The 25,252-nt window shown below is 58.2% G+C and overlaps 2 protein-coding genes across 3 annotated transcripts; one reads left to right on the forward strand and one right to left on the reverse strand.

Annotated features, from left to right (window-relative positions):
• The first annotated feature begins 257 nt into the window (after positions 1–257).
• On the forward strand, positions 258–15,367 carry FAF2 (Fas associated factor family member 2). Of its 2 annotated transcripts, none has more exons than XM_062002321.1 (11): positions 258–380; positions 7,403–7,471; positions 7,859–7,993; positions 8,642–8,718; positions 9,636–9,774; positions 10,998–11,083; positions 11,164–11,255; positions 12,617–12,794; positions 13,455–13,626; positions 13,958–14,101; positions 14,548–15,367. In XM_062002321.1, the coding sequence occupies exons 1-11, from the start codon at positions 318–320 to the stop codon at positions 14,728–14,730; spliced, it is 1,338 nt and encodes a 445-aa protein (XP_061858305.1). In that variant the 5' UTR covers positions 258–317; the 3' UTR covers positions 14,731–15,367. The 2 variants fall into 2 exon arrangements, with proteins under 2 accessions (XP_061858305.1, XP_061858306.1); XM_062002322.1 differs by lacking the exon at positions 258–380 and adding an exon at positions 445–823.
• Positions 15,368–16,299: 932 nt separating this feature from the next.
• Positions 16,300–25,246, reverse strand: RNF44 (ring finger protein 44). The gene is given in 12 exon segments (XM_062003044.1): positions 16,300–19,068; positions 19,286–19,385; positions 19,483–19,604; positions 19,729–19,816; positions 19,980–20,098; positions 20,183–20,344; positions 20,549–20,725; positions 20,921–21,088; positions 21,533–21,749; positions 22,114–22,294; positions 24,812–25,174; positions 25,177–25,246. Coding segments are annotated over 12 exon segments (1,830 nt in total). The 3' UTR covers positions 16,300–19,005.
• Between the last annotated feature and the right edge of the window lie 6 nt (positions 25,247–25,252).

Here is a 25,252-nt window from a genome sequence, read left to right on the forward strand (position 1 = left end):
GGCGAGCTCCTTCCCCCCACCACAGCCATAGCCAGCCACGGCCAGCTCCGGAAACACCCGAGCAGCTCTCGGCACACTTCGGGGCTGTTCGTGCGCCGCTCGGGGAACACGCGGAGCCTCGGGTGTTTCCGGAGAGGCCCGAGAGCGCTTCGGCTCTCTCCGGAACGCGCTCGAGCACTTCCGGCCGCGGCCCATAAAGGGCGGCTGGCGCCGCGCGCGCGGGCTCCTCGGGGGGAGGAGGGAGTCGGGGCGGAAGTGCGGGGGGCAGACGTCACTTCCGGAGAGTGACGGAGCGGCGGGTCAGAGGCGGCGGCAAAATGGCGGCGCCTGAGGAGCGGGAGCTGACGGCGGAGCAGACCGAGAAGCTGCTGCAGTTCCAGGTGTCGCGGCGGGGGAAGGGCCGCGCCGGCCCGCGGGAGCGGAGGAGGCGGTGCGCGGACACGGAACGGGCTGGGCTTGGGCTAGGCCCGCCTCGCCAGCGCCAGGATCCCGCCGGCTAGCGCTGGGCCGGGGGTTTACGGGGCTCGCTGGGAGCCGGGGCAGGCTCCGCTGGGAGGAGGCCCGGCGGTGTAGGGGTGTCGGGCCGGGCCTGGCTGGGAGGTGAGAGCAGAGAGCCCCGTGGTCCCGGCCCTGGCGCGGGTAAGGGTGAAGCTCCTGTGTGGGGTTTGGGCTGCTCCGGGCCGGGGCCTCCCCGAGGGCCCGGCCGGCGCCGTGACTACCCCGAGTGCTTCGTTGGGAATGGTGTTCGGTCACCGCTAATTGGGGAAGCAGGAAGTGAGTGATGAATAAACCGCATTAGCTCCGTGAGTGGGGAAGCTCCTTGGTAAGTCCCGGCCGTTTTCATTAGATAGTCTGAAAAAAATCTCCCCTCTAGCCGTTAGCAGTGAAGGGCAGCACGTTCCCGGGGACTTGGGAGGGCAAGGCAGTGGGTTTCTATGGAATGTGGTTTCTCAGAAAAGCGTTTCTAAGCCTCATGGTTTGGCAATGTCTGCTGGGGGGAGTCCACAGGGGGTTGTAATGATCTGCTCTTGCCGTTTGCTGTATAACACGGGCTGGGTCACTTCACCGTTGGTTTGCCGAGGTCTTGGGGGGCTGGGCAGCTGCTGAAGATATCTGAAAAAAACCCAACAATCGGCAGATGTGGCTCATTGGAGAGAAACCAGTGACTTGACATACCTGTGGTTGATCAGTGAGAAGTGGTTAAGTGTGCTGGCCAGTGAAAATGATCTCCAGCTGCCCTGGGTTTGTGTGTGAACTGTGGGGTGTCCCGTGCTGCTCCTGGGATTGCAGTGCTCTTTTACAAACGTTGTGGTTACTGTCAAGAGTGTTGGGTGTGATTTCTGTTGCTTCTCATTCATTTGTAGTTAAGAACGTGCTTTGCATGTTTTGGTGTGAGGTAACTGTAGAATTCTGGGGCTTAGGGACTGCAGAGGCACCCAGCCCTGCCTGCCCCAGCTGAGGTGGCTGCAGGTGCTCCTCGTTGTTCCAGAGCTGTGCCAAACCTTTCCCCCTGAGCCAAGGAGATTCAACAACCTCCTAAAGCAACGAGTGTACTGCAGTGGCTTTCTGTGACTGTAGCTTTGAGGATGCTTTTTCTTCAAAGATATCCCCTCTAAATCTTAACTTACAGCCAAGAGAGGCAGAGCAATATGACTTACCAATTACTTTTCCAGTGCTGCCATTTCCCTGGCAAGTGAGGCTGGAGCCATGTGCAAGGCTGTCCTGCAGCTCCCATTCTCTTGCTGTAAGACATTGTTCTACTGACGGATGTGTTGAATCTGGACAGATAGGGCCAGCTGCACTCCTCAGTGTCCCTGTTGCTATTTTCAAAACCCCGTGGGCAGCTGTGAAACTAAAGAATCCTGTTTCCCACTGTTACCTGGTGTTGCCATGGGCAGCAGTCTGGGGGCTGGAGGTGTCAGGAGAGGGGATTCAGGTTTTAGTCCTGCTTCTGCAGGGGGGTTGGACTGGATGATCTCTAAAGGTCCCTTCCAACCCCTACCATTCTGTGGTTCGTGTTGAGACCTGGTTTGAAATGGAAGGAAATGCTGCTTAGGCTAATAAAGGGAGGAAATTTGCCAGTTAGAAGACAGCTACTGTCCAGAGGCTGATGGGAAAGTTGTAGTCAAAAAGGCTTTGTTACCAAGATGTTGGCAGTCTTGTGTCCCCTGGGGTGTATGAGATCAGGGTTGTTTTTGTGGAGGCTGTGCTAATGGCAGCTTTCAGTGGGGATTCCTCCTCCTTTGGTACTTCACACCTGTCTCAAAAGAGCTTGTTTCTTTGAGGGGAGATAGAGTAAATCATTCCACCTGGAAGAGATTTGATGTTTTTCCTCTTGTTTCCTTTCTCTGGACTCTCTAAAACAACATTTACTGCTTGGGGACAGTGGCTGAGCCTCACTAAAATCCCAAGTGCCTTGCTATCGCTGCAAACCTCTGCCACAGTTACCTTGTAAACCTTTTGGGGATCCCCAGTGTCTTTACAGGGAGCATTTGAATGTTTCCAAAGGTAACTCTCTACTTGTGTTGTGATGCACTGCCATCAGTAGCTGTTATGAGAGTCTGTGGTGGCAGATCACTGTGCTTCCACACGAGGTGCCAGCCCACTGCCCTGTGGGTGAAGTGGGCCAGGAAAGAAGGGAGTGGGGCCAAGGAAGCTGAGGTGAGCAACAGCAGAGAGCCCTCAGTGGTGTTACAGCTAAACTGAGAGCCAGAAGGGAAGCCCTGAGCAACTGTAGGCTGCCCTTCACCCAGCAAACAGCTGCTGTGGGTGAAGATGCTGTTGCCCTACACCATTGTCCCTCCTTCTGCTGGAATTTGCTCCTTCCTAGGTGGAGAGGTGGGTCCTGCTGGCCTGTTTGTGGCCCAAGCCGTCAGGATGACAGTTTGTGTGCTCTGCAGCAGTTCCACCGACGCTTCCTTGGTGTGCTTTGGTAGTGCTCATATAAACAGCTGCGCTGGCAGAGCCGTGAGAGCAGCAGCTCTTCCTGCAGCCAGGGCTGGGACAGGACAGTCACCTGTCAGCCTGCTATGACAGGCTAATGGGGAGGGGCAAAAAGCACCAGTGTGGAGAGAGAACTGGGATAAACTCGAAAGAAAAGCAGCGAAGCGCTCTTGGACGCTTTCAGCCTCCCCTCTACTGCCAAAGCACGGGCTAATGGAAGGGAGTAAATGCATCTGCATTTTTCATCTGTCAAGATTTGTCTGTCTGGACATCTGTGGAGAGAAGCTTGATGCAAACAGCTTAAGCTGTGGAGGTCCAGTTCCATTTGGGAGATGGAGGAAATGGCAAGGCAGCTTTTGTAGGACCTCGTTATTGATCTGCGCCCATTACACTTGGGCTGACGGTGTAATGTGCTCGTGCAAAGTAATGGAGTGTTATTTGCAAAGGTTAGCCCTCACAATAGCATCTCCAGCTTCAGCTGGGGAAACCAAAATGCTCAAGGCTGCAAACAGCTCTGATTTCAAGAGGGAGGAAGAAACAAGGAGCGGTGGGGCCCGTTTCCCCCACGGTGCATCGATCCGCGTGCTGGAACACGCACAGAGAAACTCTTGGTAAAGCAGCTTTTTGCCTGCCTCAAGTCAGATGTTCTTTACCCTTGGAAACATAATTCTCTGGCATTTGGCAGTGGGCTGGGAATTGAGAGCAATGCCAGTTAGCAGTCCCGTGGATTTGCATCCCTCGGCTGCGTTTCGACACACGAGCGCATCTGCAGAGGCAACAGTTTCGTAAGTCCGGCTTCCAACCTTTGTCCACTCCAGGGTATTCCCTTCTGCTTTTGAAGCATGCAGTTGAACTTTCCACTACTTTGGTATTGAGAAGATTTTAGCCTTCTGAGCAGGCTCCCAGGTGAGAGATGCAACTCACTGTGACTGAGCAGCAGCTTCGGTGTGTTCCAGGGTAGCACTGTGCTGAGTGGTGTTTGAGAAGGCAGTGTTCAACTTCCCTGGCAATTGTGGTAATTAATATTTTGGTTTCTGACTATTATCTGCTGTCTTGAGCTTTGATCTACATTTATTTGAAGGTTTGAGGGCATTAGTTTAATGGGATTAATTTTAACTACAGGAGGCCTTATCTTTTTAATACTTACTGTGCCTGTGTCAGACGTGTTCTCTGAGGCAGGCAATGAGAGGCTGCGGTGAGCAGGCAACCAGCAGTTAGTGACTGATTTAAAGGCACTGTGTCACGATACTAAGCACATGAATAACAGCCATGAGATTCCCCAGGAGCACTGCAACTGGTGCAGTGTAAGTGATGTGGTGGTTGAAGTTTCTGCTGTGTTTCTGAGGTGAAGCTGTGGCTGTAGCAGGTGCTGAGACAGGGGTATAAATGGTCGTTGGGAGCGATAACAAACAGTATCGGTGTTTACCAGCAAGTGCTGTCCAAACTGACAGTTGAACTGTCCTCTGCCCTTCCCTACATTGTGTGCAAGTCATTCTGAACCTGTGTGTGTCTTCCAGAACATCCTGGAACCGCAGTGTGTCTCATGGAGCACACCAAAGTAACATTCAAAAAGGTGTTAGGTTTGCAAAGCTGCCTTGAAACAGGCAATTCTCTCTTTTTGCTGCAGTGTTTAATTGTGCAGTTTCATTGATCAGAAGAGCAGTGGGAGTGCCTGGCATGGTGCTGCTGGGGTGGTTTTGTCACTTCTGTTTCATGTTGAGAGCAACTGGAGTAAGATGCTAAGGAAAGGTGGGGCGGGGGGGGGGGGGTTCACCTGCATGGAGAGGTGGGGCTGCAGAAGCCTGAGATGGGGCCAAGAGCAGTTGGGGAGAGTGTACTCAGCTGGCCTGGAGTCTCAGTGGAGCTCAGTAGCTTTTACAAATGCTGCAGTGATTCTGTGCTCTTTAAATGCTTGTTGGTAGTTCTGCACGTCTGTTAGTGCTGATTTCTGACCTAAAACTGCTAAAATGTGGTGTGTAATTTAGAAAGGAGGGAATGTTCAGTGGTGAAGCCCTGCATTAGTGCTGAGCCCTAATCTTCAGAGACAAAGGTGTGAATGAGAGCCTGGATCCTGTACATTCTGCAAACGTCAGCAGAATTTCCAGAGTGTTAAGGAATGGTGATCAGAAAGAAGACTTTCAAGGCTTTGAAAGACACACATTGTAAAATCACTGAGTAAATTGCAGGTGCCTTTTAAGACGTCCTTCCAAAAGGACAATGAAGTGCCTTCTGTAGGGATTTGAGGCTTAAACAAAAAGAAACCAGAACACAGCCCCTGAATTTTGCTCAGCGAAGCACATCTTTAAAGAAAGATCGTTTAAACTGCACCAGTAAATCATGAAGCTGGGTGATAAATGAAGATATTCTGGCAGCAACAGCCGAGTTCTCTGAGCTTTGTTTCTGTGAAGTTCACTTCTGTAGTGTTCCCTTGCAAGGCTTGCTGTGGGCTTACTTTTTAATAAACATTTATACACCACTGGAAGGGCTTTTCTCTGAGGGACTGCAATCACGCTGTTAATGTCAGCAGCTCTTTCAGCAGTCCAGTTCCGTACAGCAGAAACAAACAATGATTTTTGCCCGGTGTTGGGCAGAAGGTGGAGATCTTCAGAGGTTCCATGAGAAAGAAGCCAAGAAATGCTCAGAAGTTTGGACTGAGACCAGATGATTGAATAGGGCATTTGTCCATGGTGTGGCTCTGGTGGAAATAGCATGTGGAATGTATGGAGGGAGACAGAGAAGGGAATGGGTGCACCATCCTTCTCCAGTAAAACACATTCTTAAATGGTCAGCTTGTCAAGACTGCCTCAGGGGCTTTTAAATGAAGCGAGAAATGGAGGAGATGAGGAGCAGAATTAAACAGGGCTGTGGACAATGGATTGGATCACAAGGTGTAACAGAAGCTGCAGGCTTTGTATCAAGTCACTGCCCTGTGTTAGCAGTCATCACAGGCTGCCTCCTGCACAAGAGCTGCCCTCTGCTGCCAGACAGACCCAGGCAGCAAAAGTTCCCTGCTCCTTGCCAAACTCCTGCGGGGCTGAGAGCTCCTGGGGTGCTGCAGAGAAGGTGTGGAGCTGGCAGGCAGGGGACAGCCGGGCTGGTGTGGAGCCCAGCTCCCGCAGGCTCCGACTGCCACGGTGTGTGGCAGCCCCGTGGAGCAGCCGCCTGGCTCCTCACGGCTCCCAAGCCACCATGGAGGGAGAGATCCCTGCTGCATCCCTACCCCAGTGAGCCAGGGGATGTCTGGAGAGAGATTCACTGAGTGACAGCACAAAGCTTTCAGGATCAGTGGACTTCTCTTGTGAAGAGTGACCTTGCTGAAGGAACTGTCATATTTCAACCGTCTCCTTATATCATCAGCACGCTTTTGTGTTGGGTTTCTTACACTGCTTGTGGCAGTTACTGTTGTCTTGTATCCAAGCTGAACAAGTGTTTCTGAGGGTGTAACTTTTTGTTGTCTTTCTGTAGCTCAGTCATAAGGGAAAAAAAAGCCAACTTTTTACTCCTTTCCATTTTAAACCAGCAGTGGTTTTCTTCAAAACTGCCAGCATTGTTAATGGTGTCTCTGTAACGATCTCTGGTTCAAAGGGTGGCAGGAGCACATTTGTGGTTTTATACTTTCCTCTGAAAGCATGTGCTTTGGCCCAGGGGTGCTCAGAGACCTTGAGATGTCTGCTCAAACGCCTTACAGCGAGGGCTGTGGGGAGAACCGTGTCAGTGGCACAGCGGCAGGGATGTTGGCTGCAGCAAACGCTCGCCTCCATTCAAGAGGTGCTGACATGGCTTTGTGTAGTAACCAGTCCTGTTGTTTGATCTCTTGTGAAGAAGTTCTGATGGGCCTGGGGCTAAATACACCTTCCCAAACATGGCTGTGAGAGCCCAGTGGCTTTGAGATCTGCCAGTGTGTTTGGAACTCTATTTTCTGTTTCAGGTCCTGTTGTGATGGACTGGATGTGGGGGTTTTGGTTACTATAGAATCCCCTGTGATGATGGAAAACACTGCCCCCATCAGTGGCTGGCTCCCTTTGGTTTTGGTCTCTATTTCTGCTTGCAGTGAGTGAAGTAACAGACACCCTGGGTTTTCAGAATGCTTTGTGTGTCTTCTAAGTTGGCACTTTGAGGTGGCATTTGAGGGCATCAGCCTGGCATATCCTTTCCAGAGTGAACTCATGGGCAGTGCAGCGTCAGACTCTTGACTAGTCTGAGTGCAGTTGTGGTAATAGACTCTGGGCACTGTTGAGAATTGCCCAGTGCTTGCAAAGAGCAAAGGACTGTCTGAAGCCTCCTGTGTGCACAGATTTGGGTTGGCTCAGGTTCCTCTGCTCTTAAACCGAGAGCTTTAAAAAGAGTGTGTTGTGGTAATGTGCTAGCAGTAAGTCCTGCATGTGCTCATGTGTTGCACAGAAGAGTGAAAATACAGCACTTCCCTGGCACTCACCTCCTTTTGTTCCTCCTCATTTAGGACTTGACTGGCATAGAGTCCATGGACCAATGTCGTCACACACTGGAGCAGCACAACTGGAACATAGAGGTAACACTGGCAATAGGATATGAATCAGTTACAAGTACCTGGATTAAATGGAGTGTTCTTAGGGGGACACCCAGCAGTAAGATTTAACTCATCAAGCCCTGAGTACCCTAGCAGCTGTCTGTGAGTGTGCCTTGATACCCCTGGAGAGCTGGTTTTGGGTGTCTGGCACAGCAGGGAGCCTCTGCAGGGCATGTGCATGGGCTGCCTGGGGAAAGGCTTCCCAACAGGGAGGAGTGGGGTGGATACACATTGCAAAAAGTTGTGCTTATCCGGTGCTCTGAGGCTGTGCACAAATAATGCCAACTGTTAGTGTCCAAATGGTAACAGAGAGGTTTTCTGACATCCTCAAATACCTGAAAGCTCCCTCTGTTCCTTCTTGTGTCAAAGGCAGCTGTACAGGACCGACTGAATGAGCAAGAGGGTGTCCCAAGTGTCTTCAATCCCCCTCCGTCACGGCCCTTGCAGGTCAATACAGCTGACCACAGGATCTACAGCTACGTTGTCTCAAGGCCACAGCCAAGGGCAAGTTATCTTACAGTTGGTTTCAGCCCCTCTCCCTCCTGAGTGACTCTCTGTGAACAACAGCACTTGTAAGCAGGGAAAGGGAGTTGTTGTCTTTGTGTGCTGTTATCTCCTTCCGAAATACCTTACCTTGCCAAACCAAAATCCACGGTGTGAGCCAACCTTCTCTGTGCCTTGCTGTTGGATAATAAAGCTTTTTGATGGGTCAGTTAGAGCAAAGGACTGTCTCCTCCTTATGGCAGAGCTGTCACACTAGTCTTCTTTTTAGAGCCCCTCCAAAAGGTGTGTTAGCTTGAATACAGCGTCAGTTCCTTGCCTTGATGTTTCACAAACAAATTTGCCTCAGCACCTGTAAGACACAGTGCTGTTCATCACTTGCACAATGAAGAAACTTAGCACAGAGCAAAAGCTTGGCTACTTGAATAGTAACTGAGGCTGGATATCAGACAGGCCATGTTGGGTTCTGAAGGGACCATCTCACTCATTTTTGGACTAGATGACCTTTGGAGGTCCCTTACAGCCCTTGAGATTCTGTGAAGTACTGCTGAGTGTTTGTGCACTGATATTCCCATGCTGGTGGAGATTTGGCTTTAACAGACCCATGTTCCTGGGATGAAGACTGTTCTCATTGTTTCTTTGTACTTGCAGGGCCTATTAGGATGGGGTTACTACTTCATAATGCTTCCATTCCGATTTACCTATTACACATTACTTGATATATTTAGGTAAGTACTGTTTTGTGCTGACTCATGCATCGACTGCACCAAGGCATCACACTCTGGCTTCTGTGTGGCTGTACCTCTGTCACTTGGATCTGTGTGGCTGTACGTCTGTCACTTGGATCTTTGAGTCTAATGTCAGGTTTTGCATTGATTTGCTCAGCTGGCTTTATCTGTAACCTTGTAAAGCTCCTACACTGCTTGGTAAGAAATAAATCTTACTACAGAGAAAATGAGCATCTTGCAGCTCTGTCAGTGAAATCTTTAACTGGAGTTCTAATTCCACACAGCTTTACAGTTTGAGTGCCATGCAAAGGGGACACAAAACCAGTGCTCTTGGACAAGCAACTCTATCAGAATCGTGTCTCACTGGTCTGGGCTGCAGGTTAACCTGCCCGAATCCCTCTGTTACTGGGCAAAACCCAAACTGAGACAACACCTCTGCTTTTTCCCCTTTGGTGTCTGTGCTGTTGACTGGCGTTTGTCTCTTTGTTGGCCTCCCAGTGTAATGTTCTCTTTCTGCAGCTCTTTGCACTCTGAAATTGTTGGTCTTGGAATAGCAGAAATACAGTTTTCAAGGTTATCTGGATGAAACTGTGTGGCTTTTAACAGCCTGTCTTTGACTAAATTCCTCAAACCTCATACACTTGGCCTTGGCTCCTGCCTGATGCTACAGAAGTTGAAACTGTTGATCACACAGGATTCAAATACCTGCTGATGCCTGCCGTGAGATAATACCTGGGGGGTTCTTGTGGCCATGGTATCAGTTTGCAGCAGGCGGCAGTTTAGGTTGTGATTATAAATGCTGAAGGGCCTCAGCTGTGACTTTTTTCCTCCTTGTGAATGGCAGTGTCTGGGGCAGGGGGGAAAGCCGTTCCTGAGTCAGTGAGCTGTCTTTGCAGTGTCCTTTGCTTCTTCCCCAGGTTTGCTCTGCGTTTCATCCGCTCTGATCCCCGTAGTCGGGTCACTGACCCGGTGGGTGACATCATTTCATTTATTCATATGTTTGAGGAAAAGTATGGGAGGATACACCCTGTCTTCTACCAGGGAACTTACAGCCAGGTCAGTGTCACGTGGTGGTGCTTGGATCCTGGGCAGACAGAGTCGAGGGGGTTTGCCAGATGGTGTCGAGGCCTACATGGCAAAACCGCTTGTCATCTGAAAGCCCGGCGTTTGTCTCCACGCTCTGACGGGGTAACGGGGAGCTGGTGAACAAGTGTATTGGCAAACCAGTGTCTGCCAGGCTTGGTGGCGTGCCAAGCCTGCAAAGTTGGAAAGCAAAGCTGCTCTGACTGTTCCTCAACCGTCTGTATGACTCGGGGGCCAGCAGCTCTTCTTTGTGATGCTGCCTTTGTTTCTGTAAACCGATGTGGTTTGCCAGAGTGTGTCCTTCTGTTCACCACATTGGGACTGGCTGCCTGGGCTTGTGTTACAACACAACCCCAGAATGTGGTGTGGGACCTCAACATCGAGAGGGGGAGCCCCGGAAGAGATGGTGGGAGGTGAGAGTTTCATCCGTTAGATCTGGGCTGATGGTGCTGTCTGTAAGAGAATCATCCCCGTGGCTCCTGCCTCCTCTGCAGCTTCCCTCAGCCAGGCCTGGGACTGGGCTCCTGCAGCACATCCCAGCAGGCAGCTGCATCAGTGCCACTTCCCTCCTGCCACAGCTCACTGCCCCCACGGCTCTCCCAGGGCCCTCTGTCCTGCCTGGAATCCAAACTGCAGTAACCATAGAATGGTTAAGCCACCAAAACTCAGTGCCAGGGAAACAGGGAGCCCATTGTGCACTTGTCCTGTGGTCTCGTTAAGAAATATCCTTGGGTGGGTGGAATCTGGAGACTGTAGATGCAAAAAGGACCTTTGTTGCGTGTGTGGGATTTTTGTGGTGGTGGGACCTGCAGCACTACTGTGTGACATCTTTCTAGTAGAGCTTTCACCTGATGTGGGCTGAAGACTGTGCCTTGCACAGGCTAGAGGGGAAAGCTCAGCCTAGGCTGCTGTGAGTGTTGATGGATGGAGGAGGGCAGTGGGGGTGTCAGGCCACAGAGGTGTCCACCTGGCTTCAATCCCAACTCAGTCATCTCCAAAGCCACTCCTGAAGCCTCCCTTCAGTGAGAGTGTAGTCAGACAGGTTCATCCTCCACTGGTACCTCATTAAACCCACGCTAGTGGCAGAGTGAGGGCCTGGGTAAATGTCACTGAGCCGTGTCCCTTGAGACTTGTGGAGGCTGCTTCCCCCTCCCCTACAGACCCTGTAACTCTCTCTCCTCTGCTCTTCTGCCAAGGCACTGAACGATGCCAAGCGGGAGCTGCGCTTCCTGTTGGTTTATCTTCACGGGGACGACCACCAGGACACAGATGAATTCTGCCGGTAGGTAGGAGAGTTTTGCATGTAGTTACTTTGGCACTTGACAGGCAGCTTCACTCACACTCTCTCTTCTCATCCCCTAGCAATACACTGTGTGTACCTGAGGTGGTCACCCTCATAAACACCAGAATGCTCTTCTGGGCTTGCTCAACCAATAAACCAGAGGGATACAGAGGTGAGTGTGTCCCTCCTGGGCTTTGCCCCACCCCTCTCCCTGCAGCCAGCCAAGGGCTCTTTGACAAACTTAGATCTGTGAAACACAGTTGGATTTTGGGCAAGCAGAGGTGTCAGGATTGTACGGGGGAAATGCAGGCTGGTTTCTGTGTGGTGCCTGGGAGGGCCTGTTTGGATGCCAGGGAAATACCTTCTGCTCTTCTCCCCCACCATTCCATACATTTCTGGGCGGTCCTAGTTGCCTGCTCTTTGCTGCAGGCGTTCAGGCTGTTTCCAGGGCCCTCTTAATAGGAGTTGGTGGGTGTGAGCTGATTGAACTGGGTGAAGAAACAAGTATCTTACCTAGCTGTGCCCTTCACTCAGGCTTGTGTTATGCCTGAGGCCAGCAGTGGCTCCTCAGGTGCATTCTTTCCCATTCTGAGGCAGTCATCTTTACTCCACACCCAGTTACTGTCTCCTAGAAAGTCTGCTCTGAAGTCTGTCTTTAAGTACTGTCTTTCCAGAGCTGCTGATATTTGGCGTGCCAGCATTTTTATAGGGCTTTGCTGCAAGTGGAGCCTGTTCCCAAGGTTCTGTTCATGGCTCTTGTGTCACATCTGACCCTTCCTGTTTCATGGCAGGAGAGTCCAGGAGTTCTGGGACTAAATCCGAGTCACTCTTGGCTTCGTGGTGCAGTTAGCAGCTGTGGGCACTGAAAGAATGGCTTCTAAGAGGACATGCTTTTAGTTATTGCTGTTTCATTGCTGCAGTGCTTTGGAGTCCCAGAGCTGGAAGGGATGATGGCCTTTCACGTAATCCATGAGGGGCTCTAGTTTAGTTGAAAACTCCACTGGTAACAGCAGCTCCAAGCTGTGTAACATGCTGTGCATGTTTTGAGGGGGAGGTGGTCATCTCCTCCATTCCCTGCTCCGAGACAGAGCCTGGCTCTGGCAGAGACAACCCAGTTCTATTGGGAAGTGTCCAGGGTGGATGCTTTGCCATCTTCCCTGTGATAGTATCTTCCAGGGCCTGGCCATCCTTACACATTTCAGCGAGCTGCTCCCTGTGCCTGGCCTGTTCCTCTTCCTGCACTTCAGACCCCAGGGTGTTTTGTCCCATCCTGAATGGACATGCAGAGCAATTTACCTTCTGCTTGAACTAAAGAACCTTTTTGGTTACTCGAAAGCTTGTTGTTTTCCCATGTGTCTCCATGCTCCAAGCCCTTCCCTCCCTTTGTGAACTAACAGAGTTTAGTTTCACGAAACGGAGCCTTTTCTGCCTTGAGGAGAGAGAGTGGCTGTGGGAACTGCTTTCCCAGGCCCTTGTGTGCCCCTGTGCTGACCCTTCAGGCTGGTGATGGTGATGCCTGTGCCCGTTTGCCAGTGTCCCAGGCTCTGCGGGAGAACACGTACCCGTTCCTGGCCGTGATCATGCTCAAGGACCGCAGGATGACAGTCGTTGGACGCCTGGAGGGCCTCATCCAGGCTGATGACCTCATTAACCAGCTGATGTTCATCATGGACGCCAACCAGACGTACCTGGTGTCTGAACGCCTGGAGAGGTCGGTTGTGGGGGTGGGCTCCCTCCTTCCCTCCAACAGCGTCCCTCGGTGGGGAGCGCGGCAGCTCCTCTCCCGTAACAGCCCCCGGCTTCTCCCCTTCCACTGGGACTGCTGAGCTGTAACTTCAGGCCACCCGATAGCCAGGGAGCTGGCTGTGCTGCCCACAGTACTGAAAAGCAGGCTGGAGGGCTGGTGGCCCCAGTTCTGTGCCCTGTGAGCTCTGTCCGTGGTGGCTCTGTAGGAGTTTGCAGGCAGTGTCTGAAGTAGGATGCTGCCTTCTGTCTCCCCCTCCTCCGCCCCATGGTCTCCGAGGGGAACACAGTTTGCCTCTGGTTTCTGAAATGGACAAGGACTTGTCTGAAGGAGATAAAGCTGTGGGGAGTCTCAAGTACGAGGCAGAAATCCTGGGCACTGTTTCTGTGCTATCTGTCCTCTCTGCCAAGCTGCAGTGGGTGAGAAACTCCCACGTTCAGTTTGTTTCCACCCAGTGCAAGGAAACTCTTCGTGCCAGGGTCCTTGGAGACCTGGCTTGCCTTTAGGAGCTTGTGGGGCTATAGATGAGGTGTTACCTGATGCCTGTGCTCCCACGAGCTTGGGGCTGTACCTGCACCCTCAGCCCCCTGTGCCTCCTGCCAGCCCTGATCCCACTGACATTTGCAGGGAAGAGAGGAACCAAACCCAGGTCCTGAGGCAGCAGCAGGATGAGGCGTACCTGGCGTCCCTGCGGGCAGACCAGGAGAAAGAGCGCAAGAAGAAGGAGGAACGGGAGAGGAAGAAGAAGAAGGAGGAGGAAGTGCAACAGCAAAAACTAGCAGAGGAGAGGCGGCGGCAGGTGAGAGCCGAAGGGCTGCTGAGGAGGCTCAGGCCGTGCCTGCCAGGACTTGTCCTGTCAGCTCAGAGCTGCTGCCTCGCTCGAGCCTTGGGTGTGCTGCCAGAGCAGCCGGTGGGTGCCCCCAGGGAGGGGTGTGAGGGGCAGCCCGGGCACAGCAGCCAGTGGGTGCCCCCAGGGAGGGGTGTGAGGGGCAGCCCGGGCACAGCAGCCAGTGGGTGCCCCCAGGGAGGGGTGTGAGGGGCAGCCCGGGCACAGCAGCCAGTGGGTGCCCCCGGGGGGGTGTGAGGAGCAGCCCAGGCTGTGCCCGTTGCTCCTTCTCCTGGCTTTGCAGACGCTGCAGGAGGAGAAGGAGCGCAAGTCCGAGTGCCTGCCCCCGGAGCCACATCCCGACGACCCCGAGAGCGTCAAGATCATCTTCAAGCTGCCCAATGATTCCCGGGTGGAGCGGCGATTCCACTTCACACAGTCCTTGACGGTGAGCGTGGGGCAGAGCCGCTGGGCTGCCCAGAGACAAGGAGGGTCGAGAGAGTCTCCAGGTGGCTCAGCAAAGCTTTAGTTCCATTGGACTTTGCCAAGTGGTGACCTTTGGCCAGGAGCCTTAGCAGGCTGGTTCTGGGTAAGGAGGGTGTCATGGGGCCTGGTCCCCTCCGGCTTAGGAAGGAGAGACGGGAGGTAACAATGGGAGAAACAGGTGGGTTTTTTCTCCTCCTATAAAGCTGAGACTCGTGTTGCTGCCTATTAAATAATGGTGTAGGAAGAGGCAGACACAGCGCCCGGCCTCCGCAGGTGCCGCACAACAAGCCCTGTTGGACGCAGGCTGTGGAAGGGGGCTGCGCCTGCAGCGCTCTGCTGGTGCCGGTTGCGTAGCCTGGCCGTGCCGTTGCTCCCCCAGCTGGCAGTTATCCTCTCCTCCTTTCACAGGTGATCCACGACTTCTTGTTTTCCTTGAAAGAAAGCCCGGAGAAGTTCCAGATCGAGGCCAACTTCCCGCGGCGGGTGCTGCCCTGCCTCCCCACAGAGGAGTGGCCCAACCCGCCCACGCTGCAGGAGGCCGGACTCAGCCACACGGAAGTCCTGTTTGTGCAGGACCTGACGGACGATTGACACTTGTTTGGTTTGGTGGTTTCGGTGGGTTTCCCGTTGGTTTGGTTTTTGTTGTTTTTTTTCCAGAAGACACAACAATGGAAAGAGAAATTCATATTATTATTATTATAATACGATATTTTTTTTAAACGAACTGCGTGCAGATGAGGGATCAGAGACACCGCGCCCGTGGCAGCGGCCACAGCGAGCCAGTGCCCCTCCTGGCACAGCCCTGTGCACAGCCGGCGCCGGGAGGGCAGGCAGCGAGGGGAGCCGCTGCTGCCCCTCCGCCCCCTCCCCCGGGGAGGAACAGGAACGGCAGCTCTCGGCAACTCTTGCTTTTATTGACAACGATAATAGTAAAACCCCGACAACCCTGGTGAAGATTTGATACTCTGCTGCTGCTGCTGCCAGCCACGAGCCTGGGCACCGAATGTGCTGGGAGTGGGGGGGTGGGAAGGGCTGGATACGATCTCTTCCGCTTCCCTCTGTGTATAAATATCTTTCTTTTACTATTTCTCTTGCTTTGTAATGACCAAAGGAGAAGGGGGTTGACTATAGTATTAACTTTTGATAAAGAGCTGGTTCGATTCTTACCCACGTGGGGTCTTGCCCAGAGTTCTTAGCCTGCGTAGTGTAATAAACTCTGCCTCTAGCATGTCTGTGCCAATGCTTTGTGCCTGTGCCCCCTGCTGCCTCTGAGCAGGGGGCAGGGGTGATCTGGCTGCCCTGGCGCTGCAGGCTGCCGGCTGCCAGCCCCGGGGCTGCGCTTCCCTGCTGCCCTGCACGTGGGCATTCTGTGTGAAGGGAAACGAGCGTGGGCAGGCAGGGCTGGGTGAGGCCAGGCTCAGGACGTGCTCCTTCCTTCGCTCTGAGGTAGAAGTGGGGAAAAAAGGATGGGTAGAGTCCGAGTGGAAGCCTCTCCCTGCACCCTGGGGCTTGTTATAGGGGTGGAGAGGGAAAGGCATAAGAGCCTGTTCCTGCCCTGCTGGGCACCTGTTTCAGACAGGGAACTGTGCTCGCTTGCTGGGGGAGAACAGAAGGGTGGGGGTGAAGGGGTGTCTCTCCACCTCCCAGCTCTAGTAAAGCAGCTGCTTCCTTTCCTGGTGTGTCTGGGGCTTGGCCCATCATCCCCCTCCCCAAGCAGGAGCTGTTCTCTTTCTGGCTATGGAACCTTCTGGAGCAGTGTGGGGTGGGAGCAGCACCATTGCCCCCACGCTGGGGGAGATGGAGCTCCTGCCCTCTGCCATGTGGAGGGAGGGATGGCTCTGTTCTGGGGCCAACGTGGTGTCCCACGGGGCTGGGCTGGAGCCCGGGGGGAAGCTGCCACACTGCTGCTGCTGGAGCCTGGGGAGAGATGTGCTGCCCCAGAGTGACGTCCAGGGCTTCCTCTCTTGCCGCAAGGTGTGAAGGATCTACCAGGGGCCTGGGCCAGCTCCTGCCTCCTCCCAGCCTGTTCTTTGGGGCTCATGTTTGTCACCCCCACCACCTGCCCCACGACAGCCCAGGGACACCCCCCCTGCCTCCCATCCCCGCTCAACGCTCGCCCAGCCTCGCCCCCCGCCCAGACGCCAGGCAGGGCACTGCAGGTTGGTATACATCATACATTTATTAGTGAATATCCCTCTCAAAATCAGCCACAACATTAAAAAAAATAATGATTGCACTACTTGGTCAAGCAGAACTAGCAACTTTCATTTTAAAAAAAGTACAAATCTGTTAAAAATTTCAATCAGTATAATACACATATATATAATACAACATACTAGTTATGTTAAATGCTACAAAACCAATATGATTCCAATGGAATGGAAAAAAAAACAAAACAGAAAAAAAACCCAAACACTTTTTTAGAGCTTTTTAAGAACCTTTTTCTTTTTTTCTATATATTAGCCTTTTTTTTTTTTTTCAAATACATACATGGGAAAAATGAGGTAACTGTAAAATGTGCAAGTAACAGAGCAAAAAAAATTATATATATATATTTATATATATATATATATATATAAAAACTTTCTAACACAGAACACACGTCCTGGCACCTGCCGGGGGCCGCAGGGGCCCCGCCGGAGGGCCCGGGGACTGGTATAATAGAACAGTAAACAGTCCACTATCCCACCACAGGAAATCATTGGTAAACAGTGGTATCTACAGCGCAGTCAGCAATCACAAACACCCTAAATAATTGGTTTTTAGTATTTTTTTTGTACTTTTTATCTTTTTTGTTGTTTTTTTTTTGTATTGTTTTTTTAAATGATACTTTTTTTTTTTTTGTAGCTGCTCATTGGAATAAATTCTGCAGCACACGAGCTGTGAGCTTTCGAGTCGCCGTCAAAGGACCGTAAGGCTTTCCTGGCTCCCTGGGCACCGCGAGGGCGGGAGGGGAGATGGGGACGGGGGATGGAGGGGGACGGGGCGGGGGGTGTCTCCGGTGGGGAGGGGGCGCGAGGCCACCGCGCGGCACGGGGACTCCTTTGGTTATCTGTCACTGAGCGAGGGACGGGGAGGGGGCCGGGGTCCTGCCCAGGGGGCACCGAGGCCAGCGGTGCCAGCGCCCGCGGCGGAGCTGGTGGCACCGGGCCGGCGCCCTCGGGCCTCGACGCTTGGCAGGGAGGGCGGGAAAAGGGAAGGCGGCCCCTCGCCTCGCAGCCGGCCCCGCTGCCGGGGGCCAGCCCCGCCGCCTGCCCCCCGCCCCGCGGGGAGCGGCCCCCACCCCCCACGCGCCCCCCGTCCCCTTGCACACGCCGCGGGCGCTCCCTGTCCCCACCCCGCCGCCGCCGCTCCGAGGGACGTGGGCCCCGCGGGACGGCCCTGAAAGTCTCACGGTCCTGCTGTGGCGTTGCGGACATGTGCAGTACAGTGCATGGCAGTATCAGCTGAGCACAAAAACCCCTCTCCCCACCCCCCTCACCCCACAGCCGGCTAGACGTAGCCAAGACCACGTTCCAAGCTGGTCAGACATGCATGCATATTTGTGAACATTTACATAGGGCTGGCGTCCGCTCCGAGGCTCCCAGGCGTCAGCAACGCGCCGCGAGGGCAGGACGGGCCTCCCGCCACCGCCACCCCCTCACCCTCCTCGGTAATTAATCATGCAAAAACAACGGCCACGGGCATGGCTGCAGCCGGGCGGCCGCGGCGGCTTCTCGCCCAGCGCCCGGCCCCGCGGGCTGGGGGTGGGTTCGGGGGCGGGGGGGCTGCTCACAGCTCCCCCCTGCACCAGCCGGGACGGGGCTGGGGGTAGCACTGAAAATACACCACCGGGGCACCCCTGCTCCGGGGGGCACCTGCTGCAGCTCCCGCCGGCCCCCTGCCGCCCACGGGCCGGGGGCACCGCACCGAGCCGTCCAGCCAGCAGGACACGGGCACAGGGCTATTCGGAGTTATGGCGCTGGGACAACACCAGCGGGAGCTGGGCGGCACGTGGGGGACGCTGCACACCTGGGGGCAGGGGGAAGAGGTTGTCCCCCAGCACCAGCCTGGCTGCCCCACAAGATCAACACATGGCCCTGCCCTGGGAGCTGTGCCCACTGGACACGGAGGAAGGAACAGGGAGAGGGGCTGGGGCCGTGCCAGCACCGTCCTCCCCATAGCAAAAGCCCCGCCTCAGCAGCCATCACCCTGCGGGGGTCCCCAGGGCAGCCGAGGCAGGAGAGGGGCCGCACCGCGCCACGTGCAGGAGCCGGGACGGAGCTGTTCCTTTCCCGGCCCTGCCACCTGGCTGCTGGTGTGTCCCACCTTGGCCACGCTCCGCCGGCCACCTCCCTCCTGCTCCTCCTCCAGCTGCCCCCGGGGCTCCCTCCTCTCTCCTCCCTGCGTCCTTCTCACAGGGGAGGAGCCACCTGCAAGCCTCAGGGCAACACGGCCACGGAAACAAAACGTGATGGGAAAGGAAATGGGATAAAAAACCCAACAACAACCCCTACCATGAAAAAAAAAGTGACAAAGGGAACAGAACACTAATCCCCTAGCAGAGTACAAAGATCTGGAAAGTGATGGAGCAACAACAGCGTCTTTGGAGCGCAGAGGGCACGGCCACCCGCCTCCTGCCTCCAGCACAACATGATCCAGGGCCCTGGGAGCGCAGCGGGCAGGGGTCCGGCCGAGTCCGTGGCCCGGTGGGGAGGAGGAGGGCTGGCCGGGAGCCCGGACTGCTCAATGCTCACCACATCCGAGGAGAGGCTTTGGGGAAGGGGGGTAAGCGCAGGGCCAGGCCCTGGCAGCGGGCAGCGGCCCCCGCCCCTGGCCCGGCCTCCTCGTCCTCCAGCGAATTGTGCGGCACAGCGCCCGCCGGCCTCAGTCCACCTCCCGCTGCACCTCCGACGCATCCGCCCGGCAGATGGGGCACGTGCGGTTCGCCTGCGGGAGACAGGCAAGTGAGACGGCAGCCCCAGCAGCACCGAGCCGTGCCCAACCCCATCGCCACGGGCTGGGAGCACCCCAGAGCCTGCCACAGCCCGCAAGGCCCCCTCCCGGCTCACCGTGCGCCCAGTGCTGCACAGTCCCGGGGCCACCCGAGCGGCAGCACCCCAAGAAGCCGCCCCACTCCCCTCCCCGCAGCACCCACGGGCCCCACCTTTAACCATTTGTCGACACACTTGGCGTGGAACTCGTGGTTGCAGGGCAGGACACGGAGAAGCTGCCGGGCCTCGAAGTCGCTGAAGCACACGACGCACCTGCGGGAAGCGGCCGTCAGTCCAGCCCTGCTGTGCAGCCACAGCCCCGCGCCACAGCCAGCACCCACCCACCCCCGTGTCCCCCAGGCTCGCTCACAGGGTCTGCTCAGACTGGTGGCTCTCAGGGTTGAAGCGGTAGGACGGGAGGTGCTCGATGTCTGCTTTGGTGAGTCCCCGCGGCTTGGCCTCCCCCAGCCGCTCGGCCAGGTTCAGCAGCGCCTGGAGGGAGACGCAGAGGCCAGTTCAGCTCGGCTCAGCACCTGCCCCCGGCTGCCCCCACCCTGGCAGAGCCATCCCCAACTCCTCCACCCCAGCTCCCCAGGGGGAAGCGGAGCCAACACACCTCGTAATTCTCCATCTCCACATCATCCACGTCCAGGTCAAGGCTGATCGTGGGCCCCACGGCCGTCGGCGACACAGGAAGCATAGAGCTGGGGAGGGGGGCGTGGGTAAGACAAGACTGTCAGCATGGGGCTGCAACCCCCCCCATGTCTCCCCTGGCATTCCCAGGGGCACAGAGCCACCTGTGCCAATGGCACCGTGTCCCAGCCGCAGTGCCACCCCCAGCTACCCGCCGTATCCCCCCATACTCACAGAAAATAGGGCAGGAAGCTCGGGTAGTAGGGGGGCGGCGGGGGCGGCGGCGGGGGCAGCGCCTGCTGCAGCCGGTACCGCTGCGTGTTCAGCCGCCGGGGCATCATGTGGGGGTATGGCTGCGGGGACACAGACACGGCCCCGCTCAGAGCCTGCCCGGCGCCGGGCGCCCGCCAGGCCTCCCGCCCCAGGCAAGGACTCACCACGCCAAAGGGCAGCTCCTGGTGCAGCGGGTCGTGGGGGAGGTAATGCAGCGGCACAGAGGGGGACAGCGCGGGAGCGTGGTGGGACGGGGGGTACGTGAAGCCCGCGATGGGGTGCTGCTCCCCTCGCAGGTCTACGTCATTGTCTATCCTCTGCAGAGGCTGAGGGCGGAACGGTTAGGCTGGGAGGGGCACCCCAAATTACACCACTTCCCCCCCCCCACCACGAGCAGGACAGAGGCACCCAGGGCACACCAGCCATCCTCCCCCATCCCAGCTCAGAGCCACAGGGGTTGCAGAAAAACGAGAGCCCAAGGTGGGCTTTGTTTGGGCACGGGGCGCGTTGTGTCCCCAGCCCCCACTCACCATGCGCGGGTGCTGGGCTTGGAGAGGTACAAACTGCCCCAGGGGGGCCATGTGGGGCGGCTGGTGGGGGGGCACCGGCGGCGGAGTGGGGTGCAGGATGTAATGGTCGCTGGAGATGATGGGGGGAAACGTCTGGTAGGAGACGGGGAGCTGTTGCATGGCGCATGCCTGGATCAGCTGCGGGGGAGAGCGAGAGAGAAACAGGGGTCAGACACCCGCCGTGGGCACGGCTGTGCTCTGCCCCTACCCCACGGCCTCCAACAGACCCCATGCCCCCAGAAGCTTGCGCTCCGGTGGGTTCAGGTACCCACGCGACCTCCGGGCTTGCAGGGCCCAGGCTGTGGCCTGTGGGCATCCCCCACGGCGACTCACCGGGGGCGGGAGGCAGCAGAGCGGGTAGTGCTGTCCACTGAACATCACTGAGCATGCTGGGAGCTGCTGGGTGCTGCACCCAGGGATGTGCTGGCCGGCGTGGAGGGGGAAGCCTTGCGTCGTGACGGTGGTAACCGTGTAGGAGAGAGGGACAGGTCCCTGGTGCACCTGAGGACGAGGTGCCAAGGGCACAGTCACGGTACAACCCCGGCTGAGCTGTCCTGTCCTGGCAGGGTGGCAGCAGGGCACTGAGCAGCTGGCGCTGGGGCACAACCAACCCGCCATCTCTGTCCCACTGGGGTGGCCAGAGGAGAGGGGCTGAGTACAGGCCGGGCCCCGACTCCAACTCAGCACTGCCACCAGGGATGATGGCAACACTTGTGACACAAACTACCCTGCGAGGAGCTGTCCCCAGCCCCTGAGAGCAGAGCCCCCCCAGGGCACACCCACGCTGGCAGGGGGACCCCGGGGTTCAAGTGCTCAGAGGACAGAAGCACGGGCGGCCTCAGGGCTGCGAGCTCCCAGCAGCAAGTGACCGCCCCAAGGAGACCCAGCGACACGTCCTGGGGCCACCATCCCCTGCCCCAGGCCGGGGTCACCCTCAGCACCTACCTGGTCATGCAGATCCACCATGAATGGGTTCTGGTGGGGCGGGTGAGCGGCTGGGTGAAGCATTCGTGGCGGCGTGCTGGGGAGAGCGTAGGCGCGGGGCTCATCTACAGGGCCGTGCGGCTGCTGGGGGAAGGCAGGGTGCAGCTGGGGCTCATCCTGCCCCAGCACGGCTGCCAGAGGCCGGTCACGTCGTCCCCACTGGCGCCTGGCAGGGGGGCTGCGGGGCCACCGCGGGAGAGAAACAGAGCAGGAGTGACCCCCCAGGCCAGGGGAGCCACGGCCCCGGGCAGGGCGGCTGCAGGCGGGTCTGTGCCAGTCCGGCTCCTGGGGTGAGGTGCTCAGGGCGTCGTGCCAGGCTCCTCGTCTGGCGTCTGGCTGGGGAGCTTCAGGAACAGCTCCTCTGCTCACCCTGCCCCTCACCACGTCCTCAGCGCAAAGGGCACCCCTGCTCCCCAGGGCTCATCACCCGGGCCAGGTGGACACGCTTCCCTCCCACCACCAGCGCCCCGGGAGCCCGCGGCTGCCCCCCAGGGGACCGTCCCCAGGGGCCGTGGCTGACAGGGCTGCCCCACACCCCCTACCTTTGCCGGACGTGGTCGGGGCTGCTGCAGGGTCCCCCCGAGAAACGGCGCTGGCTGAAGGGAGCAGAGGGCGGCCGCCTATTCACTGCCAGTTCCCATGGTCGCATTGGTGACGGCGGGAGGCGGATGGGCACGCGGGACCTCAGGCTCCAGGCGGGGCGAGACACCGGCACCTTGGATCCTGCGAGGACAGCGGGTCGTGGCACCCCAAGGCCTGGGGATGTAGGAGCCCCAAATCCTCACCCTGCCGCCGGCCTGGGCAGCGCCAGCCCAGGTCCCTGTGCTGCGGCCTGTGCTGGGAGAGGAGGCCAAGGGAGGCCGGGGAGCGGGGGTGCAGCCCACCTGGCTCCTGTCCCCTCCCCGCTGGAAGCCAGGCCACCCTTCCCCTGCCCAGCTCCGCCACCCACCCTGCTGAACCACCCCAGTGCCACCGTTCTCGCACAGCTCAGGCTGTCGCTCCCTCGGTGCCAAGGACCAGAGCTCTTGCTGCTCTGGGTCCGAGACCTGCGCCCGCCTCATCTGTTGGGGCTGGACGCAGCCCAGGGAAGGGGGTCGGGAAGAGCCCTGGGGGGCTCTGAGTGGAACATGCCACTCAGGGGGAGCCCAGCATTGAGAGGCTCCAGCATTGTCCTCGGCCAGGCTGGGCTCCAGCACTGCTCGAGAGGCTGCTCCCTCTTTACTGGGCTGCGGCAAGGTAAGACAGACACTGCCATGACAGGGGGGCGGAGGCAGGGGACAGCGGGGCTTGTGGCCCTTCTTGGGCTCAGCTGGTGCATGTCACCTCCCCTTTGCAGGCAAGGCACAGCTCCACAGCCCCAGGTCAGAGTGAGTAGGCGTGGGCTGTGGCTGAAGCTGGGGAGGCAGCTCTAACCCCGCAGGGGGAGCACAGCCCCAAACCCTGCTCCATCTCCCACAGCCAGCCTGGCTGCTGTGCCCACACCAGAGCCCCCTTCCCACCCCACAGTTCAGCCTCCAGCCCCCATGACACTGGGTACTGCACAGAGGAGACACCACATGCAGGGCTGCACTTCCCCAGGCTCTCATCCCTGACCCTAAAAGGGTCTTCCCCTGGCTCCTTCTGTATCCAACCCCCCCCAGGCCCCTCTGCCTGCCTCCCCTGGTGTGCCCAGCAAGCAGCAGCAGCCCTACCCTACCCTACCCTACGTGCTCCTAAATCCAGCTCACCTGCACCTCCCAAAGCAGCTCCTGCCTCAGCCCTACATCCTCCTCCTCAGTGCCCATGCAGAGGCACATCAGGGCCAGGATGGGCACCTCGAGCCCAAGGAGCACTGCTCAGCCCCCCACCGAGGAGCCTGGGGGAGGAGTCTCATCAAAGCTGCCACCCTGCCTGGGTGACAAGCATCACTACGGCGGGAAGTCACCAGGGTGAGCTCTGTGTCACACACGGGTCTCTTCCTCACCTCATCCCCCATCACACCACTTCAGAACCTGAGAGAAATTTCTCTCCTTTTTAGGAGGGGGTGGGGTGTACCCCAAGAGCCACAGGAGCCCGTCTGCAGCTACTGCTGGTGAAGGGGCTGGGATCAAGGACGGGGGGTTGCCCCACGGTTGTTTTACTCTGTCCAGAGTGTCCCAACAGCGCAGCAGTAGAGGCTGAGATTTAACCTCACTCCTCAGGAGCCTCCCCAAGCTGTTCACGCTCTCAGTTCCACATCCCCACTCTCGGGGCACACACTGGTACAAAGGCCCAGGAGTGACCCGGCGGGCACCTTCCAGCCCAGAAACCTCAGCGATGGGCTTGGGGATGGCGACTACAGGGAAGCTGAAGCCGTGTGGGGGCTCACGTGTTTGCGGGACCACCGGAGCAGAGGGCTGCCCGGGCTCCCGGAACCCCACGACGGCACCCGAGGACGCGTTTCCTGCAGGCAGGATGTCCCAGGCTCGCCGGGACGGGGGCAGCACAGACTGCCACAACCAGCGTCCCCCTCGCAAAGCACCCATCCTCCCGTCCCACTCGGGCACAGTCGGCTCCCTCCCTCGCAGCCGAGGCTGGGAGCCAGGGGTCACCCCGGGCAAGGATCACCGTGACCCCGCGGAGGCCACTGCAGCCCTGGCGCGAAGGGAACCCCGGGCCCCGCACCGCTCGGTGGGGCGGGGGGGCGAGGCGGCTCCCGGGCCCCGCCGAGAACAAAGTTAGCAGCGCGCCAGCGCTCACGCCCGGTACCATCTGCTCGGGCACAGCCGCGCTCCGGGGCTGCCGGGGAGCCGCCCGCCCCGCCATCGCCTCGCCGGGAGCCCCGCCACCGCCGCCCCAGGGGTCCCGCCGCCCCGCTGCCGGCTCCGTGCCGGCACCCCGCGCTCGCCCGACCCCGCGGTTCCCACGCGAGCGCCGACAACTTCTCCCCGAGAGCGGGGTCGCCGCCGGCCCGGCCGCCCCCAAGCCCCAGCCCGGGCTGTCCGGGACGGCGGCGGGGCGAGCGGCACATGCCGGAGCACGCCGAGGGGTGCAGCAGCCGGCCGGGGCACCACGCCGAGCGGCAGCCCGCGCAGCCCCGCCGCCGGAGCTGTGGCTTTAAGAGCGGCCGCTCCGGGGCCATGTGCTCAGCGCCAAACAAAAGCAATAACAAAGGCGGCCGCCGGGCCCCGCCGCCGCCGCCCGGGGCAGGTGCCGCCGAGGGTCCGGGGGCCGGCCCCCGCGCCGCTCCCGCCCTCCCTCCCCCTCCCCGCCCGCACCTACCTGCACCGACGGCCTGGGCCGCCGCTCCGGTGCCGCTGCAGCGCCCCCGCCCCCTCCCGCCGCTCTTTGTTCGCCGACGCCGGGCCCGGGCCTGCCCCCCCGCCCGCCGCCAGCGCTCGCTGCCTCCCGCCCCCCGCCCCCCGCCGGGCCGGCCCCCTCCCCGCCGCCGCTGTTTCCGGTGCCTCTTTGTTTTCCGCGGCACGGGGCGGCGGAGCCGCGGCTGGCGGGCCGGGGCCGGGGCGGGCGCGGGCGGGCCGGGGCTGCCGGGGCGCGGGAGGGGGCGCGTGTCCCTTTAAGCCCGGCGGCGGGACGCTCCGCACCGAGCCACAACACTCGGAGGCCCCGGGGGCGCGCGCGGCTGCCGGGGGGGGCGGCGGGGGGGGGCGGCGCGAGCGCGCCTCCCACGTGACCAGGCGTGTCACGCTCCGCAGCCATCTTGGC

Source organism: Colius striatus, chromosome 9 (assembly GCF_028858725.1).
Source record: "Colius striatus isolate bColStr4 chromosome 9, bColStr4.1.hap1, whole genome shotgun sequence".
Lineage (NCBI taxonomy): Eukaryota > Metazoa > Chordata > Aves > Coliiformes > Coliidae > Colius > Colius striatus.